The following is an 18,605-nucleotide window of genomic DNA, read 5'->3' as shown; positions in this document are numbered from 1 at the left end:
GAGGAACAATAACTGCAGTGAAAGAGGAGGATAGCAGTAGCCATATTTGCACTGTCACTGCAGGACAAGTGAAGGCCATGCTGAACAAAGAGCAAGTCAGCCTCCAGCATACACAGGAGGTACCAATTTCCACTTTAGCAGCCAGAAAACCCTGATTCCCTGCAGCCCTTTAGCAACCAAACCCCAAAGAGACAACCATACCTATCCAGCTCAGGAGCTGAACATCTCCACATCAGCAAAAGTAGAAGCTCTAATTTTTAACAACTTCGACAAGGAAAAAGCAGCAGTGTTCAGAAAGAGTGGCAACAGAAATAGAATGCCAACTTATCACCGGATGACTGAGATTGGCAGGGACCTTTGGAGGTCATCTGGGGGAACCTCCTGTGTTCCAGTTTTTGCCCACTGCCCCTTGTGCTGGCGTGGACACCACTGAATTGAGCCTGGCCCCATATTCTTTGCAACCTGCTCAGGGATTTATGGATATTGATGAGATCCTCCTGAGCCTCCTGTTTTCCACGTTGAGCTGCCCCAGCTCTCTCAGCCTCTCCTCGTAGGAGATGCTTCAGTCCATCCATCATCTTAGTGGTCCTTTGCTGGACTCTCTCTCTCCAGCATGTCCATGTCTCTCCTGGGGAGCGCAGAACTGGACACTGCTCTTCAGGCTCATCAGTGCTGAAGAGATGAAAAGATCTCTCTCAGTCTGCTTTCAATACTTGGCCTAATGCAGCACAAGGGTGCCATCAGCCTTCTCAGCAGCAAAGGGCACACTGCTCATGTTCAACATAGCATCCATCAGAGCCCCAAGGTCCTTTTCCATAAAGCTGTTTTCCAGCCAGTTGGCCCACACCATGTACAGGTGGCACAGGTTCTTTTGGGCCCTTTCTGAAGACGGGAGTGACATTTTCTTTCCTCCAGTCCTCAGGAACTTCAGGTTGTCACAGTTATTCAAATGTGTTCAACACAATGTCCACATACTCATCTGCAAGGTAGGTCAGGCTGCATCCTGAACTTTATTCTCTGATGTCCCTGGTTGTACGTTTTGGTAATTGGCACAGTAAATGTTGGCCTTCAATTTCAGTTAGTACTATATCTTATTTGTATTCAGTTGAATCATTATGAAGAAAAGATGATCGCTCCTCTGCCTGGTAACAAAAGTCTTAGGGCCTTTAATTCTATTTTCTATGCTGCTGCACAGGGACATTGAAACAACACAAGTTCCTGTGTGTGCCATGTCTTAAACCATGTCTAAGGCAGAGAAGAAAAGCAAAATACCAACCACCAACAGTATCAAATGAGATTTATAATATTAGCTGAGCTCTGTAACAAAAAATTATTTCTTACACTTAAAAAAAAAAAAATATCCACAACAAACTTGCTTTGTAAATCAAACCCTTAACATTTCTCATTTGGCATCTTAACACCTTATCACTGTATCCCACCAGCAAAACAGTCATTTCTTCTAACTTCTAAGCAAGCAAAAAGATGTCCAAAGTAATTTAAGTATCTTGCCATTTTCAGAAGTTTGCCCAAAGTTGCCAGGCCACTATAGCAACTACCCAATAGGCTGAGGATGGCTTGGATCCACTTGCCCATAGGAAAGCAGCTCTCAGCTGCATGTCTCACCCAGTGTAGCAAATGGGCTGAAATGCCAATAAATGGCCAATTTCCTCATCAGAGCTGCAGCACAGTGCACAAGCCTACTTCATTCTGATCGAACAGGACACAAGCCAGGAGGAAACAAGAACACTTGGGAGTGTTTAAGGACTTACTGATGTTAGTCTAATGCAGTCACAGGAAGGATAATATTTGTCTTGGGTTATGGCCAGATGACAATGTAATGGTCTCATCTGGGTAGTCTAGACCCTTCATACGTGATAAACACTTCCCCAGAATGCATAATTTACTAAAAAGCACATGTAAGGTACATGCTTGCACCCAGCAGAAATGCTCTCCAGACAGAGCACAGACTGGAAAGCTTTCCTAGCATAAGGGAATAATGATGCCAGAGAAGAAGTTGAAAAATAATTTGCCTCAGTTAGAAATGGGACAGTAAGGAATGAGGAGCCCCAGCTTTACAAAATGCTCCAAAGAAAACATAAAGTATTCTTCAGAAACAAGTTCAGTGGCAAAACTTTGATGGGAAGATGCTAATTTGCTCTCAGTAGCAGGCCTGATTTTTTCAGCATTTCCCTTTTTCCCCATCTCATCACCTTAAGGCCTCAAATATGAAAGGGCAGACAAGCCCCAGGGATTTACCAGGTCCTGTCATAGCACATCAGTCATCAAAAGAGCATTCCACTATTTTCATTTTTCTTCCAAATCTACACCATGAGAAAGCTATTCTGTTTTCCAAGTGCATGCAAGCTGTTTTGATGTTTAATTCCTAAAATAAAAGGAAAAAAAATCAGAAAAAAAATTACTATGTCCTTCCAAATAACACAGTATTTCTACAGCTAAAATCCAGACTGGCTGTGGTTCCGTTTTTATGGAAGCTAATACTGCTCATACATACATCTGTAAGAGCACTGCAAGTGTTCAGGTGTTGTACATCCATGGAACAAGAAGTGAACGTGGAGTAGAGAGAAGTTCATGGGCACTTCAGTTCACGGGCAGGCCTAGAAAGTGACCTCATGGCAAAATGCATGGCAACATCTGGAGCTGCGTACCAGTGGAGCCTGGTACCCAACGCAGCTGCTTGCTGCTGAGCCACTCTGCACACCAATGTCCGTACGAATGTAGGGCACCGGCTGGGGTGGGACATGGAGGCTGAGGAGGCGGCCATCTCTCCTCTGCTGAGGATGAGTCCCATGCTGTTCTCCCATCATTTGGTATTGCATCGGAGCGTAACTCTTCCACTGCACCAAGGATGAATTACAACTACTTGAAGTGGATCCATCATGGTTATCCACATTTGTCATTTTAGAGGTGTGGGTGTGACACAAAGCGGTACTCGATGGGAGTGGAACGGAGGACGGATTACCACTTTACTGAAGTGGGGTCTGTGTTGCTACCCAAGAATTTTCCAAGGAGAAACAAACCTTGAACACTTCCAAAAGTCAAGACTCTTCCAGGAAAGAAGCCTCTGAAAAACACATCAAAGAGCTAACATCAAATGTCTTCTCAGCTGCAGAATCTGAAAGATGAATTTTAGTAGCTATCTTTCAACCCATCTGATTGGTGCTTCAGAATAAGCCAAAATGAAAAAACGTAGAAGAAACACAAAATGCTCTGCAGAGAAATTCCTGATTTTGCAGTCTATGAACCTAGTCAGATGGGATAAGACCTTCACTTATGCTGGCCTAAGAATTCTCAGCAAATGGTGTGCTTCTACTTACAACTAAGTGCACATCCTTATGTCCCACTGTCTCACTACACTGAATCAGCAGCATTTACTGGGCTCATGCTGATAACACGCTTAGTACACTTGAGAAGAGTATTCTAAGCAGTGCTGGGATCCAGGCACGATGTCACAGCACCTGGTGGGATAGCTCTTGCCCTTCCTTTCTGTTGGTAGAAATGAGTTTTCTCAAGTATGAAATAATGTCCTCCAAATAAAACTGATACATGCAAGAGGTCTATGCAAAGCCATTCAGGAATCCATAACATGTGGATAAGGAGATGGCTGTGCATCGTTGGGTTGTATGGGTTGTATGAATGGGAATGGTTGGGAATGGGTTGTATGAATACTTGTGTGCATTCAGAAGCAGAAAAAGTAAAAAAGGTGCAAAAAGATGGTGTGAAAAGAGGGAACACCTGGGGGTAGGTGGGCAACTAGCAGAAAAGGGGGCTGCATCTGATGTCATTCCGTGGGGATGGCACTACAGGAATCTGATTGTGTTGTCCATTTCTGCTCTGCTACAAGAGTTGAGTAAAAGCTGAGAATATCATGGCTGTTCTGTCATGACCAACATTGGTGATACCTTAGTTTGCACTAAGGACATGCAGCCTATGCATGTTCTTGGTGTGTGTAGGTATTCCAGAACAAAACAAACAGCCCACAACAAAGACATTTCAGGATTCCCTACTCTATCATTGAAATTCTTTATGTGGGAGCCGTACAAAACCAAGGCAATGTGTAATGGGCATAGGCTACCCCAAGCGGAGGCTCATCTAAAAAGCCTCATTTTCTCATTTTGAAAAAGCAAATTATACATTTAGCAACCACTACAGTGTTTAAACGTCATCCTTTTTGATACCCTGTTGTAAAGCCAGCTTTAACTTCATAGGATGCCCCCAGAAAGTGAACACGTATCTCCTAAATTTCCTTGTTGAAAGTTGATCAACTACGTAAGGGTGTTACTGGAAAGGATTTCTCTTTGCTATTTTAAATCCTTTCTGGCTCCTTAAAAAGGCCTTCTTTCCCTACTTCAGTGGTATCTGGAGGCTAACACCCAACCACAGAATCACAGAACATACAATGATTCATGTTCAAACTCCCCTCTGGAGGTTCATTGAGATGAGTGAGCAAATTAAGGCAACAAAAGCAGCTCGTACTGCTTGCTTCCTCTTTTACTTGGACCCCTGCTTATTTCAGAAATACAACTTCAGTTTGCAAAACTAGAAAAATGACCTGTAAAAACAAATCCATCCCCTTCAGAACTATCACGCATTTTCCACGTGATTCCTCACAGTAATTTGAGCAAATAAATACCTTATATTACAGCATTCTTCTTGACAGATCATGCATGAGAAGTGCTTTAGAGACTTTCAGTGGCCTGCACTTAAAACTCTTTTCTCATTACAAATAGGCACAGGTAGGAACGGAATTTTGTTTCTTCTGTAAAATTTTTCTTCTGGGTAGAGGAATCAGGAAGAATCAAACTACTTGGCAACTGAGGCTGTGGAACTAGATACAAAAAGCTTTGCTTTCCCTTTTCTATTCATATGCTATTAAATGAAAGAAGAAACGAAGACAACCTTTAAAGAAAATACAATGCTTTTGGAAAAGATTTCTAAACAGATTACAGCCTTTGTGTCCTGAATTTTCTTGGACCACAAGAACAGTTCTGGAGTTTGGGAGGCAAAGCTGACCACCAGGCCAGCTACAATTTAACTGAATGACTCCCAGCCTCTGCTTTCTGATGCCATCTCATCCAAGTTTCCCTCAGATCTCGACAATGAAAGAGGTACCTTTCATTGCAGTTGCAGCAGCACGCTGCTGGCTCTCTGCTGTTCTGCTTGTCTGGGGACCCCTTCTCTTTCCTGACGTGACTGAAATACCATTCAGTGGTTATGTTGTAAAACTGACCTGACCTCAGCACATCTGCTAGGATCTATACGCATCTATACGCGTCTATACAGATTGCAAATGACTGTGCAGAATTCAGACCTAAGTACACCAGAAATAAAAAATGGTCTGATACCAAAACCATAGCATGCTTCTTTCTTTGTGCATTCAAATTCTCATTATATTTACCTTAAATATACTTGCAGAAATCTAAGGCATTCAGCCTACTATGTTGAAACGTTGCTTGGCCTTTTTGTTTTTTTTAGTTTACATTAACAACCAGAGAAAATTTACTAACATGCCTTGGAAATGAGAAAACAAACGAAAGCAATGAATAACCTCTATTCCTTAATGCAAATGGAGATAAAATAACGATGTAATATAACAAAGACAAAGACTAATATCTGCAGTAAATATCCTACACTGTAACTTGGAAATGAGGAACCCTTAACAGTGTTCTGAATGAAGCACCAGGAAGGAGCTCAGCAACAGGAAGCACGATGCCTCAGATCAACATCCATTTGGGATGAGAAGACTAACATTCAACTAATATTACCTGAAGAGATTTAGTTAATGTTCCACATTTAAATGCAAAGGCAAATAGCTAGAAAGATGAGTGAATAAAAAATGAGCAAGAATCGGGTACAATGTGCTCATTGTCTTTTATTGATCTCACTATTTACATAACCAACCGGAAAGAAACTTTTTGCTCCTCTCCCAAGGGTACATTTCATTTGTATAATTTGCTCTAAAGCACGAAGTAGATTTATTTACATGAAGTTTACTCCTTTTGCTTTGTTTGCTTGCTTTCCACGAGCCCTAAAAGCACCGCGTCAGCTTCCAACAAAGTCGTATCAGTTGTTGCACCCAGGAACCGAGATGTGAGTTCAAGATCCAGCAGTCTCAGGCGCACTCGGGATCCTCTCTGATACTTGCTGCAAGGAAAAGGGAGAAGTTGAAAAAGCTAAATTTTGTTAAGTAAGGGTCTTCATCTCCTTACAGCTGCTCTCCTGCCTGCAGACTGAAGTAGCAGCCCCATAGCAAACAGTACGTTGTAATGGAACTTAAGTCCGAACCAAAATGCATCAGCACTAAAAGACTGAATTTCTGGTGTAAAGATAAACTAAACATGGAGTTTCTCAAAAACATCGGTGTTTAGTTGTATGTCTCTTTTCCTTTCATGCATACAGTCTTCATCAAGGCTCACCTGCCACTGAAACTGTTTTCACCAAGAGGAAAGACAAATAGTAGATGGAAAAGCTTTATATACTCAGTGATTGAAAAATTAAGTTGATACACAATAATAACTGTGCAGGAATCTGCTGGGACTTACTTGGTAACATTGCAGAGTCTCTCTTCCTTGATGTAATCCTGCCCAAGGAAGAGAAGACACTACCAAATCCGACTGAAGAACAGTTATTGCAGAGGAAATTGTGTTTTCTATCAGGTATTTCACTTTACTATCTGGTATCATGCATACAATTATCTGCAGGGCAACACATCATTGAAGGGGAGGACAAGTCATCATTAGGTCAGTGGTGACACTGCTATTATCAGCTAATTTTTCTAACTTTGGACCTCAGGCAAGAAAATTTCTCGTCCCAGTCTCTCTTCTAAAGCTGAACCCCACAACTATTGCCCTGCCTACAGAGTTGTGTTTTCTTTCTCTTTTTTTTCTCCTCTTGCTTGCCCTTTAAGTCACAGAATTATAGAATGCACTGTGTTGGAAGGGACCCACAAGGTTCACAGAGTCCAACTGCTGGCTCCACACAGCACCACTCAAAAATCAAACCCTGTGTCTGAGAGCAGTGTCCAAACGCTCCCTGAACTCTGGCACTCAATGCCGTGCCCACTGCCCTGTGCAGCCCGTTCCGTGCCCACCGCCCCCCGGTGCAGCCCCTGTCCCTGACCCCCACCCTCCCTGCCCTGACAGCTCCATGCCGTTCCCTCGGGCCCTGTCGCTGTCACACACAGCAGAGCTCAGCGCTGCCCCTGCGTTCCACCCAACACACTTGAAACACCACCTACTTTCTTAAAAAAAAACCCCATAAAATTGAAGACATTTATTTGCACAAAATGTGAGTAAAAACTGCCATGGTGAAGATATGGCACAGCTACCAAAGCCAGAGAACGTTTTATGAGGGGTTTGATCAATTCTATCCCTTTGTCTGTTTGCATTTCAAAAGAGAACAGTTTCACAAGTGATTGTAATAATCCATGAAAGCTAAGGTGACATTTAAGAATCATAATACATTGGCAAATCAAAAAAAGACAATGCGTAAGACCCATAAGGATGGAAAGTACCTGCCAGGATTTGCTGGGCTCATTTAAAAGAGAATGTTCCCCAAAGATGTCAGGATGTTTTGTGATAAGGTGGAGGAAGAGAAAAGATTCTCAATACTTCCTGCAGCCAATGTCCGAAGAGCCTTAAATGAAGATAACTGCTGGCTAGTGATTTGTACTATTTGGGAAAATGGACGAAATCTGTAGAAAATTCTCTAGTATTAATCCAAACTCTACCTTCTTTGACAGCTGCTGGCTAGATGGGGTGCCTTAACATCCAACTGTCAGGCTACCCTGGTCCCTAATACTATCTTTGGCACAGATAACCACACCTGTCTGCCTTCATCACTGAGTGTGAGTAGTGGATGAAGCATGAGAGAAGGCAAACAGTCTAGAAATGAAGGAGACTGTATATAAGGACAATACAAGATTCACTGAAAAGTAGATGGTACATGAAATTATTAAAGCTTGAGTGACACTACATAGAGGGCCATGAACTACAGCATTCTGAGCTGTTTTTGGAAGATAAGGATATGTTTCCAACCAACTGAAACTTAATACTAGAAGTAGTGGGCTTGTGACAAATGTTAAGAGACCAGTAATCCCTCTGCCTTTTGCCTTCTCCCTTCCACAGGGAAAGCAGCTCACCAACAGTGTAAAGTAGATGCAGTTGTGAAACTGTTCAGGGTCCAACACTTTTCTAAGCAATACTGAACTGAATGAGGCTTAGAATGGAATTGGACATCCTCACTATATTTGGCAGTGCAAAGCAAGGAAGACACTGAGTTACATATCTCTAACTGGAATACAAAATATTACTTTCATCATTCAACAGCTCCTTTTGGTCTGTTTGCTAGTCTATAGGAGTGCTTCACAGAATAGATGGAATTATTTTATTCTTATCAAAACTTTAAAAGTGCTATTCAGAAACAGAAAAGCCAATGAAGGAAAGCTGTGCAGAAACTCTGCTTCTCAGAATTCATAAATAAATTAGATTTAATAAAACATATTAAGCACAACACCCCCATTTTAGTATTACAAAAATTTTGTTGCACAGTTTATACAGGACTCTCCTCAAGTTTTCAGACATGACTTCTGCATATATCTGTAAGGAAAATCCAAGCAACTCTACTTTTGTAAAAAACACTACAATCCAGATAACTTTAATCATGCTAAACTCATCTATTAAAGAACATTTTCCAGTCACAGCACATCTGATTACAGAGATCCTGAAGAACATCACTTTAAGAAGCTGACACAGTTGCCAATTTGTGTGAATATAAACATTTAGGTTTATGACAGATGTCCCCTAGAGCTAAAGCACTTTAGAATAAACAAGAAGCTGTAGATAAATAGAAGAGTGATACAACTTGCAGTGGTGGTCTATCCACCACATTTAGGACAAGATGAAATGATAGGCTGCTCTATGCAGAGTAATCATATTCTATCCACGAAGGTATTTATCCTAAAACAGATAAAACTAGACTACATTTAAAGCAGATGCTTTAAGCAGGACCCAGAAACAACAGCAGGCATTTCATTATTTTCAGAAACTGCATCCTAGTAGACACAGAACACCAACGTAAAAGGAAAGAAGCTGTCTACTCCATTCTGCAAAAGGACTTGCTTTGTTCTTGAGTAACAGTGCTGGCATTCAAGACCATCCTATCTCATGACCATGGGCAGGAACCGCTGACCATCGCCCAACCCCCATGTGTGGAGCTTGTCAAGGATGCACACGTTTTTCCTCTACTACTTCACAGAGGCAGGTGAAAGCATTAAATTCACTTTGAAGCAAAGAAAATTTGCTTGCATATATATGTATATGCAAGGTATGGTAATATGCTAAAAAATTCTTTTTCAAGTAGTCAAATCTTTCTCTACTTCCATATGTCTTTTTTATAAAACAGCCATCAGAAGAGAATGATGGAACTGAATTCATGGAGACAAAGCACTTGGGACAGGTATTTCATTTGGACCCTTATATCCTACAACACTTCTACACGTAACATGCATCCACATGAGAAAGTATTTCTTTTCTCTGCTTCCTCCTAAATGGCACTGTCCCAGAGCACAGCTGTTCTCTGAATCTGCTTGCTATCAATCATACTTTATCAACTCCTAACCACCTAGGAGCAGCTTCTTTTTAAAAACAATGCCCAATTTTCTTGCACAGACATACTCCAAAATATAAACAGACACTGAGAGCTGAAAGCCAACCTATTCTTTTCCACTAATAAGCCTTTCCTCACAAGAGCTATCATCTTTAACTCTTTGAGAACAGTTTTTGAGTCAGTTGTGGCTGGAGATACTCCAGCTAGCACCCAGCCTGAGGTAGGAACTCACCATGGCTGGTACCAAGCCATGATCCCGACCCAGGCCAGCAGTGGTAGTGATGTGGGCACCCATTTGAAGTACTCACCAGAAACCTTCACCTGAAATTAAGCCATGGATCAAAGCGTTCCAAAAAGCTTTCTGTAGTTTGAACAAGTACACACAGGCTTCTCTCCATCTGTTCTGGAGTGGGCAAAATGCTGGGAATAAAGGCACACCTCTCCTCAAGTGTCCATTTACAGAATATGACTTAAGTTGGAGGTCACTCAAATAATTGTTTCAGTGCTTTTTCTTTAGACTGTTATGGAGAAGAAATTTGAGAACCGAGTAGAAAAATCTTCTTTGAACAATAGGTCTATGCAACCATACATCACTGACGTATTAAATATGTAGGAGCAGTGACAAAATGCACAGTGGAGCTTTGACAGCACTGCTTACACTCCTTAAAGACACTTTAAAAGCAAATTAAAAAATAAACATTTATGGCCTTTTATTCCATTGAAAGTAGCGTGGGTTTTTTTTCCTCTGACAGTGCAGAAGTAGCACAGTGTGTGTTTTCAAACCCAAGCAACATGGCAGCTTCCTTGTGACTAACTACAGCTCTTTTATGGCCACCTGGCCCTTACCCTAATCCTTTCCTCCTTCCACTGAAGCTTTACATCTCTTAAAATGTTAATAAATTAAAGGAAACATCCCCCAAGTCCCAGGACTCTTCAGTCAAGACTTTCAGCTTATAATTTTCACAAAGTAAGTCATTTTAATATGTCCCCTTAAAATGTATTTATAAACTACCATGACAAGAAATAAAAAGATGTATCTTTACACCGTGAGATTGAAGGGGGAGGGTATGGCATGGCTTATTTCAGCTCTTGCTAACTTTCAAGAAGCCTGGGGAAGGAAATGTTATTTTTTAATATCAAAGTCATTTCTAGCTACAGCAAAGGAGTTAACTTAGAAAGCAATGAGCATGTGAAAATAAGGAGACTGTAACTGAAAAATATTTTTTATCATAATTATACCGTTTGCTACCAGGAAAATGGAAGAGCAGCTTTGCAGGTATGCAGTTTCACGTTGAGGAAGCATCCTCATTACTAACCAGCATTGAGAATTTTATTCAAACACTAAATTATAGGTGCAAACATTAAAGTGTTTTGTTGAACTATCCAGTATTTAATATTGCGTGTGATCTCAAATTAGCAAGCAGTCCTTTTTCCATTAAAACTACTCAAGTTATTATTTTAAAGTTCAAAGCAACAAACGTTTTGTTCTGGAGAAAGGTGCTTCACAAAGAATACAGTTACAGCAATGGCTGAGTCCCACGGGGTCTTCCCTACTATTTCTCATTGTAAAGATTCACTCACAGGTATCCTCTGTTCCATGTCATGAAAATGCAGGGCTGCAATTTTGAAACACAAACAGAGGATTTTAGCTTACATTCCTTCTATTTTACTGCTGGTTTTCAATTTCCATCTCTTTCTTTTGGAAAGGTAAGTGGTGGAATTCAAAGCTAAATGAAATATTTAGGGTGCACTACAACCATTTTTGCCCACCATCCATTCTTCCACATCACCCACCCCACTTCATAAGCCTGCCTGTCTGAAGGGAACAGGAAAACAGCTATTAAACCTGCCCTATACTGAAGGCATTGATTTTTGTTTGTTTTTAACATTTCTTAACATTTTTGTTTGTTTTTAACATTTCCTGATATATTCTAGTTTTCCAAAAGTGAAATCAAAAGAATTACCTTCCTTGTAAAATGTATTTTAAAATGCACTTCATATCACATCAGAGATGAATGCCACAACCTTTTCTCTATGGCAAGTGAGGCAAGTTTTGACAAAAGAAACTTGCAAAAGGTGGCTGCTGTCATCTGAGAATGTGTATCATGTACAGTTATGGTTTCACGAAATAATTTATGCCAGTTACTTTGTCAGTCTATAACATGAAATGAATCTTTTAACTTGAGAGGAAACATCATTCCAAAAGAATAGAACTAAAGAAATCTGAGTCTTTCACTCAGATGGTTACATTTTTTCTCCTGTTTAAACTATGTAATGAACTATTTTGATTAAAAAAAAAAATATCATAACTTATAAAACGCTAAAAAATAAAGATTATTGTATGCTTTGGTGTAATAAATATACTAATTTAGACTACAAAATATTAAAAAGCATAGCTCTTCATGCTTCTAGGCACCAGAAGTTCAGCAAGAAGATGAAAGAAGGAATCCAGGAAAAAGATTCCACAAAGCATGCTCTAGCAGACACTCTTCTGTCCATCTTTCTGCAACTGATCCCTGTTGCAGTTTCTGTCCCTTTCCTCCCCCATGCTGGGACTCCTCTTCATATTCTAAGTCTTCAGCCCTCCAAATCGCAACCAGTTTCCACAAGTCTGATTTTTGTGATCCTCTCCATCTGTGCAATCTTGATCTTTCTCTTTTCCTACACTCACTCACTGTTTCCCTAACCACATCCTCATCTGATCCTGTCTCCCTAGGATCCCTGACCAGAAGTGTTCTTCTGTCCTGAGACGAACTATGAGGCATTTTCTCCGGTCCTCTCTTACTTTGCATCCTCTTCTTCTTTTTCTTACAGTGCTTCTCAGTTTTCTCAGCCGATTCCAGTCCCATTGCACCAGCAATATCCCGACAGGTCTCTCATAAGGGATTAAAAACAGTGGGTTTGGATGAACCAGACAGACACTGTTTTTTGAAAATTCAAATCAGGCTGTTTTTCCCCCTCTTTCTGGGTAATGACACAAGCTATGGGAACAATGGCACTGCATTTAAAAACTTGCTCAACCTTTGCTCAACCCTCAAGGTTTGTACAGCATGGAGAAGCTGACACACAGGAAAAACATCGGCAAGCCAGGATAATTCTTGTACCGTCAGCAGGTTTTTGCAGACACATCTTCCAATCCTGCTCCCATCTGAGCTGATAGTAACTCCCACACCCTTTCTTTGTCTTTAAAGTCCACTGTCGCTATAAACCAGATCGACTTTCTCCTGGGAGAAGCCTGATGCAAAAGACGGGTGAAGAAGTTAAATGGCTTACTGGTGGCAGAGCGCTCACATAGCAAATGGAGTTGCTGAACAGTTGAAAGAGACAGCTGAATCTCCACTTGCATGTGAATCCAACTTTACAGATGGGAAAGGGGCTAAAGAAGGGGGAAGTTTGGGCACTAATGATTTTGAGGCCTCTATGAAGGGAAAATACTCAGAGAAATACTGGGAGGTGGGAGTGGTGTCTGGAGGAGGTGCAAGCTGAGGAGTACCACTTTGGAGCATGAGAGTGATGTCTTCGGAGAATACTGGGTTAGTAAGAACTGCTGTGTCTGAGAGAAAGCAGAGAGGAATGGATGGAGCTACCACTTGGTTCTCCTTAATCCAGCAGCTATGGCCACATGCTGAGGACTGCTCTTTGCCGAAGGACTGCTGGAAAGTACCAGCCTCTTTCGTGAAGCTCCCTATTCCCATGTCTTGCCCAGCTCTCTCTTTGGCTGTCGGGACCTACATAATGGCACCATCCGTAACAACTACCCTCTGGCTTGCTCAGTCCCTTTTACCGTGACTTACACACTTACACAACAGCTGGTCTGTAAGAGGCAGACTGCACAGACGTACCCGAGTCACTCAAAAAAGAAGGAACAGAAGATTTTAGCTATGGATATCTGACAGCATTAACGTCGTGGTAAAAGTCTGAGAAAGCTGACAATAGGAAAATGGGATCATGAAGGGAGAAAGTACTGCTCTAACAACAGACTATAAGCCTCACAATTTTCACTGCACACAAATTATCCTGAAGCATCACGGAGTGTGCAGGTCTTGAATGCATACCTGCATTTAAATACAAGAGAACACTACTCACATTTAAACACGCTAAGTAACACGTTCTAAAGTTTCAATTACTTGTTAGTGTCCCTTTAATCCGAATGTCTCAAGAACAATCTCGGCTACTTAGATTATGAATGAACAATACAAATACAGAACAGATTTTCTGATGAAAAAGAGGTCATGATGCTCCTGTAAAAGGGACATTTTCAGATTCCGTCAGGAACATTTCTTTGCATGCTAACACTTGCATTATTCATTCAAATGCTTTCACAGTTAATAAAAGCCTATTCAGAGACAACATGAAAATCTTACTGGGGAGTGGCACCTTATAAATACGAATGCTTTGACACTGTCAGTTCAATTTTCAAGAACTGGCAAGGAAGAGTGCGAAGCACGGGGTAAAAATACTTATAAAAAACAGCAGAATGCCATGCAGCTGTCTCAGAAAACCCAGTATTTGATGGCTTCTCTTTCTGCTAAAAACAACTACTATAAGAGAAATAGAGATGGAGAGGGACAGTTTTGCAAAAGGTATGTTTCCGATTAAAAAAAAAAATGTATTTCACAAAGCACAGAACAAGCAAACATAAAAATATCTGTGAAGAGCACTGTGGGTCCAAACAGGACTATTATGATGCTGGCAAGAGTGAGCACTGACTGCTAGGGCAGCTTCTAGAAATACTAAAAGGAGGAAAAACTTTAAGAAACAGTGGGAAACAAGGTATGGCTAGACATAATTAAAACATTAGAAATAACAAAGATCATCATAAAGCTATGATGTCTGAGGCTAAGGACATACAGATCACACCACTGAGTGTAACTATCAAAGGAAACTGAGAAGGTACAGCAGAAAGTTAGTTTTGAAGGCAATAAAGAAGAAGTGGACCGCTGGATATGTCAAAAGAAATATCAAGAGACATGGAGGGACAACTGGAAGTTGCAAACTGGAAGCACACAAGGACAAACTTCCAGGAAAGAAACTGTGTCACTGGGTCCACCACCAAGATGTGCATTGGGTTCCTGAAACAGAAAGGAGCAGAACAATGCTAAGGGGAAGAAAAAAATATCTCCCCTATCTACCTGATCTATGTGATCTCAAAGAATATGACTTGGTAAAAACCAGTCAGGAGTATGTACTTCAGCTGCTTAAGGCATTACTGGATGCTATCCTCTGGGAAGCTTAGGGACAAAGGAATGGAGCAGAGCATTTATCATGGTCTCTTATGACTTCATTATCTCAAAATTGGAAAAATATGGATTTGAAGGGTGGACTACTCAGTGAATAAGCTAGGGGGTTGTGGTCAATGGCTCTATGCTCAGGTGGAGGCTGGTTAATGAGCAGTGTCCCCCAGGGGTCCATGCTGGGACAGGTGCTCTTCAAAATCAGTGACACAGACAATGGCATCAAGTGCACCCTTAGGTTTGCTGATGACATCAAGCTGAGCAGTGCAGTTGATACAAGAGAAGGAATGGATGCCATCCAGATGGACTTGGACACGCTTGAAAAATGGGGCAACGTGTACCTAATGAGTTCAATAAGGCCAAGTGCAAGGTGCTTCGTCAGGGCAATCCAAGATACAACTACAGACTGGGAGAAGAATTCATTGAGAGCAGACCTACAAATCAGGACTTGGGGGTCCTGACGGATGAAAAGTTGAACATAAGCCAGCAGTGTGCTCTTTCAGCCCAGAAGCCAACTGTATCCTGGAATGCATCAAAAGAGGGGTGGTCAGGAAGGCGAGGGAGGTGACTGTCTCTCTCTGCCTTGTGAGCTCCCACCTGGAGCAATGCATTCAGGCCGGGGGCTCCCAGAATGAGAAAGACACAAAGGTGTTGGAGCAAGTCCAGAGGAGGCCCCAAGAAAGGCTAAGGGGACTGGGCTTGTTCATCCTGACTCTGGGGAGACTTCATTGCAGCCTTTCAGTGTTTAAAAGGAGCTTATAAACAAGATGTAGACTGACTTTTACATGTTCTGATAGTGACAGGACAAGCAAGTTTTAAACAAAGAGGAGAGATTCAGATGAGATATTAGGAAGTTATTTTTTACTGAGAGGGTGGTGAGGCACAGGAACAGGCTGCTCAGAGAACCTGTGGATGTCCCACCTTGGAGGCATTCAAGACCAGGTTAGATGGGGCTCTGGGCAGCCTGATCTAGCAGCTAGCAACCCTGTCCACGGAGGGGGGGCTAGAACTTGATGGTCTTTAGCGTCACTTCAACCCACACCAATTTATGATTCTATGACTCTATGATATTTTGATACTATGATACTTTATGTGTCTTCTGATCAACAAAGAAACACTGATAAATTCTCATTAAGGCGATATACAAAGACAAACTGAGAAAACAAGTAACTTAATGAGGTTTTGGGTTTTTGTTGTTTTTGTTTTTTAATAGCCGTGAAACAATTAAAGCTCCATCGGAAAAAAATGAATCATTTCATCTTTTTCAACAGTGAAGAATCCAAAGATAGATAGTTAAAAATATCTAGGTAAAAAGGAAAAAATAGCTTCTGTTGTTAGAGGAACAAATTGAGAAGCAAAATTAGTACAGGTCTTCGCAGAGTCATATAACCTTATCCGCCACAGCCTTGTCTCCAAACTCTCTTGGGAAGCAGCTTCCTCAAGGATTTTGAACAGTTTTGAAGTGGAGACAAATGTAATTTTCTCCATCCACCTCATCCGTGTGATCTTTCAACTGGAGCTGCGTAAGCCTACATTTCAAACCAAAACGTATTTACTGTATTTAGAACTGCCAGCCAGAACAGAAAAACTCATGACAAATCTGTGCGTATTTCAGCAACTCCCAAAGAACGGGGTTCTCTGACAGGCTGTAGCAGAAGAAACAATTTGAAATATTTCCCTTTCTATGAAAACTAAGGCAAACACTTAATGTTATTTGTTTCTTATTTTAAGACATTTTCTCAGAACTGTTATATGGAAGACCCTGAATAGATGTCCTAGAAACAGTTTCAGAGAAGGCACATATAGTTTCAGCTCTTTGTACCATTAAACAATTAAGACCTGAAAGTACATCAGCTATACCTGCACAGTCAGACCGTTTTTGTCAGTTCATCAAATTAGGCTGTTAAAACAACTACTCAGTGCACCAGCATTGCTGCACATGCTTGGGACAAACTCGTGACCATCCAAACCATGCCAACCATACCTTGTGAGCCTGCTTGCCAAGGAGAGAGTGTTATTAGCCGGGCTTGGCTCAAACAATTCACTGCCCACAAAGCTACTTTAATGTACTGTCTCTACTGGGAAAAAAAAACACAGTAATCCAACAATACATTACGATACTTTCCCATCACTGCAGCAGTTCCCACCACAGGCAACACTTTGTCTCCAACAAAGAAGCCTCACATTCTGCGTCTGCAAAAAAACCTATCCATACTGTAGGGATGCCAAGAGGAACATCTGTGTGCTCAGAACTACACAAAACTGGCTTTTTGTGTGCGTGTGCCCGTGTGAAAGAGCCGGGGGTGGGAGCGCGCAGACAATAGCTCGTGTGACTGCCTGGTAAGGAAATGCTCTTTCATTCCCTTCCTCCCTCCTTTAATTTATTTTTTAATCTGAACAAGGGAGTCAAACAGCCACTGCAGCTATCAACTACTTCTCCAAGCCTAAGGAAAAGGGTTAAGTTTTTCCCACATTACTGGTTTTAGCTTGGGCTTACTTTCACCATAAAGGATTTCTTTACATGCTAAGCATATAATCTGAGGATTCTGGGTCTAATTTTCCATTTAGCACTAATTATTACAGCTGTACTTATTAAATGCTCAAGTACAGACAGTAAAATGTCTCCCACAGTATCTCTGTCTCCCGTAACATCCTTGTAGGTAAACTTAGGAAGGAGTCTGGGATAAATGAGTGGAAAGTGAGGTGGACTGAGAACTGGCTGACTGGCAAAACTCACAGGGCACAGGTCTGGTAGGAGGCCTGTAACTAGCAGGGCTCACCAGGGGGTGGTACCAGATCCAGTCTTGTTCAACACCTTCATCAATGACATGGATAGAGGGATAGAGTCCACCCTCAGAAAGTTTGCTAAGGATAGAAGCTGGGAGGAATGTCTGATATTCAGCAACACCTGATCAGGCTGGAGAGTTGGGCAGAGAGGAAGTTAATGAGGTACAACAAGGGCACGTGCACAGTCCTACATCTGGGGAAGAATAACCACATGCATCAGTACAAGTTAGGGGATGACCCACTGGAGAGGAGCTCTGCAGAGGACCTGGGTGTCCTGGTGGACATCAGGTTGGCCATGAGCAGCAGTGTGCCCTTGTGACCAAGAGGGCCAGTGATATGCTGCAGTGCAATAAAAACAGACCAGTAGGCTGAGGGAGGTGATCCTGCCCCTCTACTCTGCCCTGGTGACGGTGTGTCTGGAGTACTGTGTCAAGTCCTGGGCTCCTCAGTTCAAAATAGGGAAATTCTAAGGAGTCCAGCAGAGAGCCACAAAGATGACTAGGGCCTGGAGCATCTCCCTTATGAGGAAAAGCTGAGAGACCTGGGACTGCTCAGCCTGGAGAAGACTGAGGGAGGATCCTTATCAATGCTTATGAATATCTAATAGGTGGGGGTCAAGTAGATGGGGCCAGGCTCTACAGCGGTGCCCATTAACAGAACAAGGGGCAGTGGGCACAAAATGGAACACACAAAGTTCCACACAAACTTGAAGAAAAACTTCTTTACTGTGAGGGTGAGAGAGCACGGGAACAAGCTGCTCAGAGAGGTTACGGAGTCTCCTCTGGAGATAGCCAAAACTCACCTGAATGCTTTCCCGTGCTTTTACTGTAGGGAACCTGCTTTAGCAGAGGAGCTGAACTAGATGAACTCCAGACTTCCAATCCATACATTTCTGTGATTCAGTAATATGGATGCCTTTGATGGCTTTGATCATGAATATAACCAGTGAAATTTAGAAAG

The 18,605-nt window shown here is 41.8% G+C and overlaps 1 protein-coding gene across 1 annotated transcript in view; it reads right to left on the bottom strand.

The window, feature by feature from the left end:
* Positions 1-5,870: 5,870 nt before the first annotated feature.
* The window catches only part of TPD52 (tumor protein D52), a 113,702-nt gene continuing 100,967 nt past the window's right edge, over positions 5,871-18,605 (bottom strand). The window contains exon 7 of the mRNA XM_042835223.1: positions 5,871-6,162. Coding sequence (XP_042691157.1) covers positions 6,009-6,162 — 154 coding nt within the window. The 3' untranslated portion in view covers positions 5,871-6,008. The remainder of the gene's footprint in view (positions 6,163-18,605) is intronic.

The sequence above is a fragment of the Centrocercus urophasianus genome, unplaced genomic scaffold (genome assembly GCF_019232065.1).
Source record: "Centrocercus urophasianus isolate 14NV4802_14NV808 unplaced genomic scaffold, USGS_Curo_1.0 seq_11, whole genome shotgun sequence".
Taxonomy (NCBI): domain Eukaryota; kingdom Metazoa; phylum Chordata; class Aves; order Galliformes; family Phasianidae; genus Centrocercus; species Centrocercus urophasianus.
This window is presented reverse-complemented; position numbering and strand designations above follow the sequence as displayed.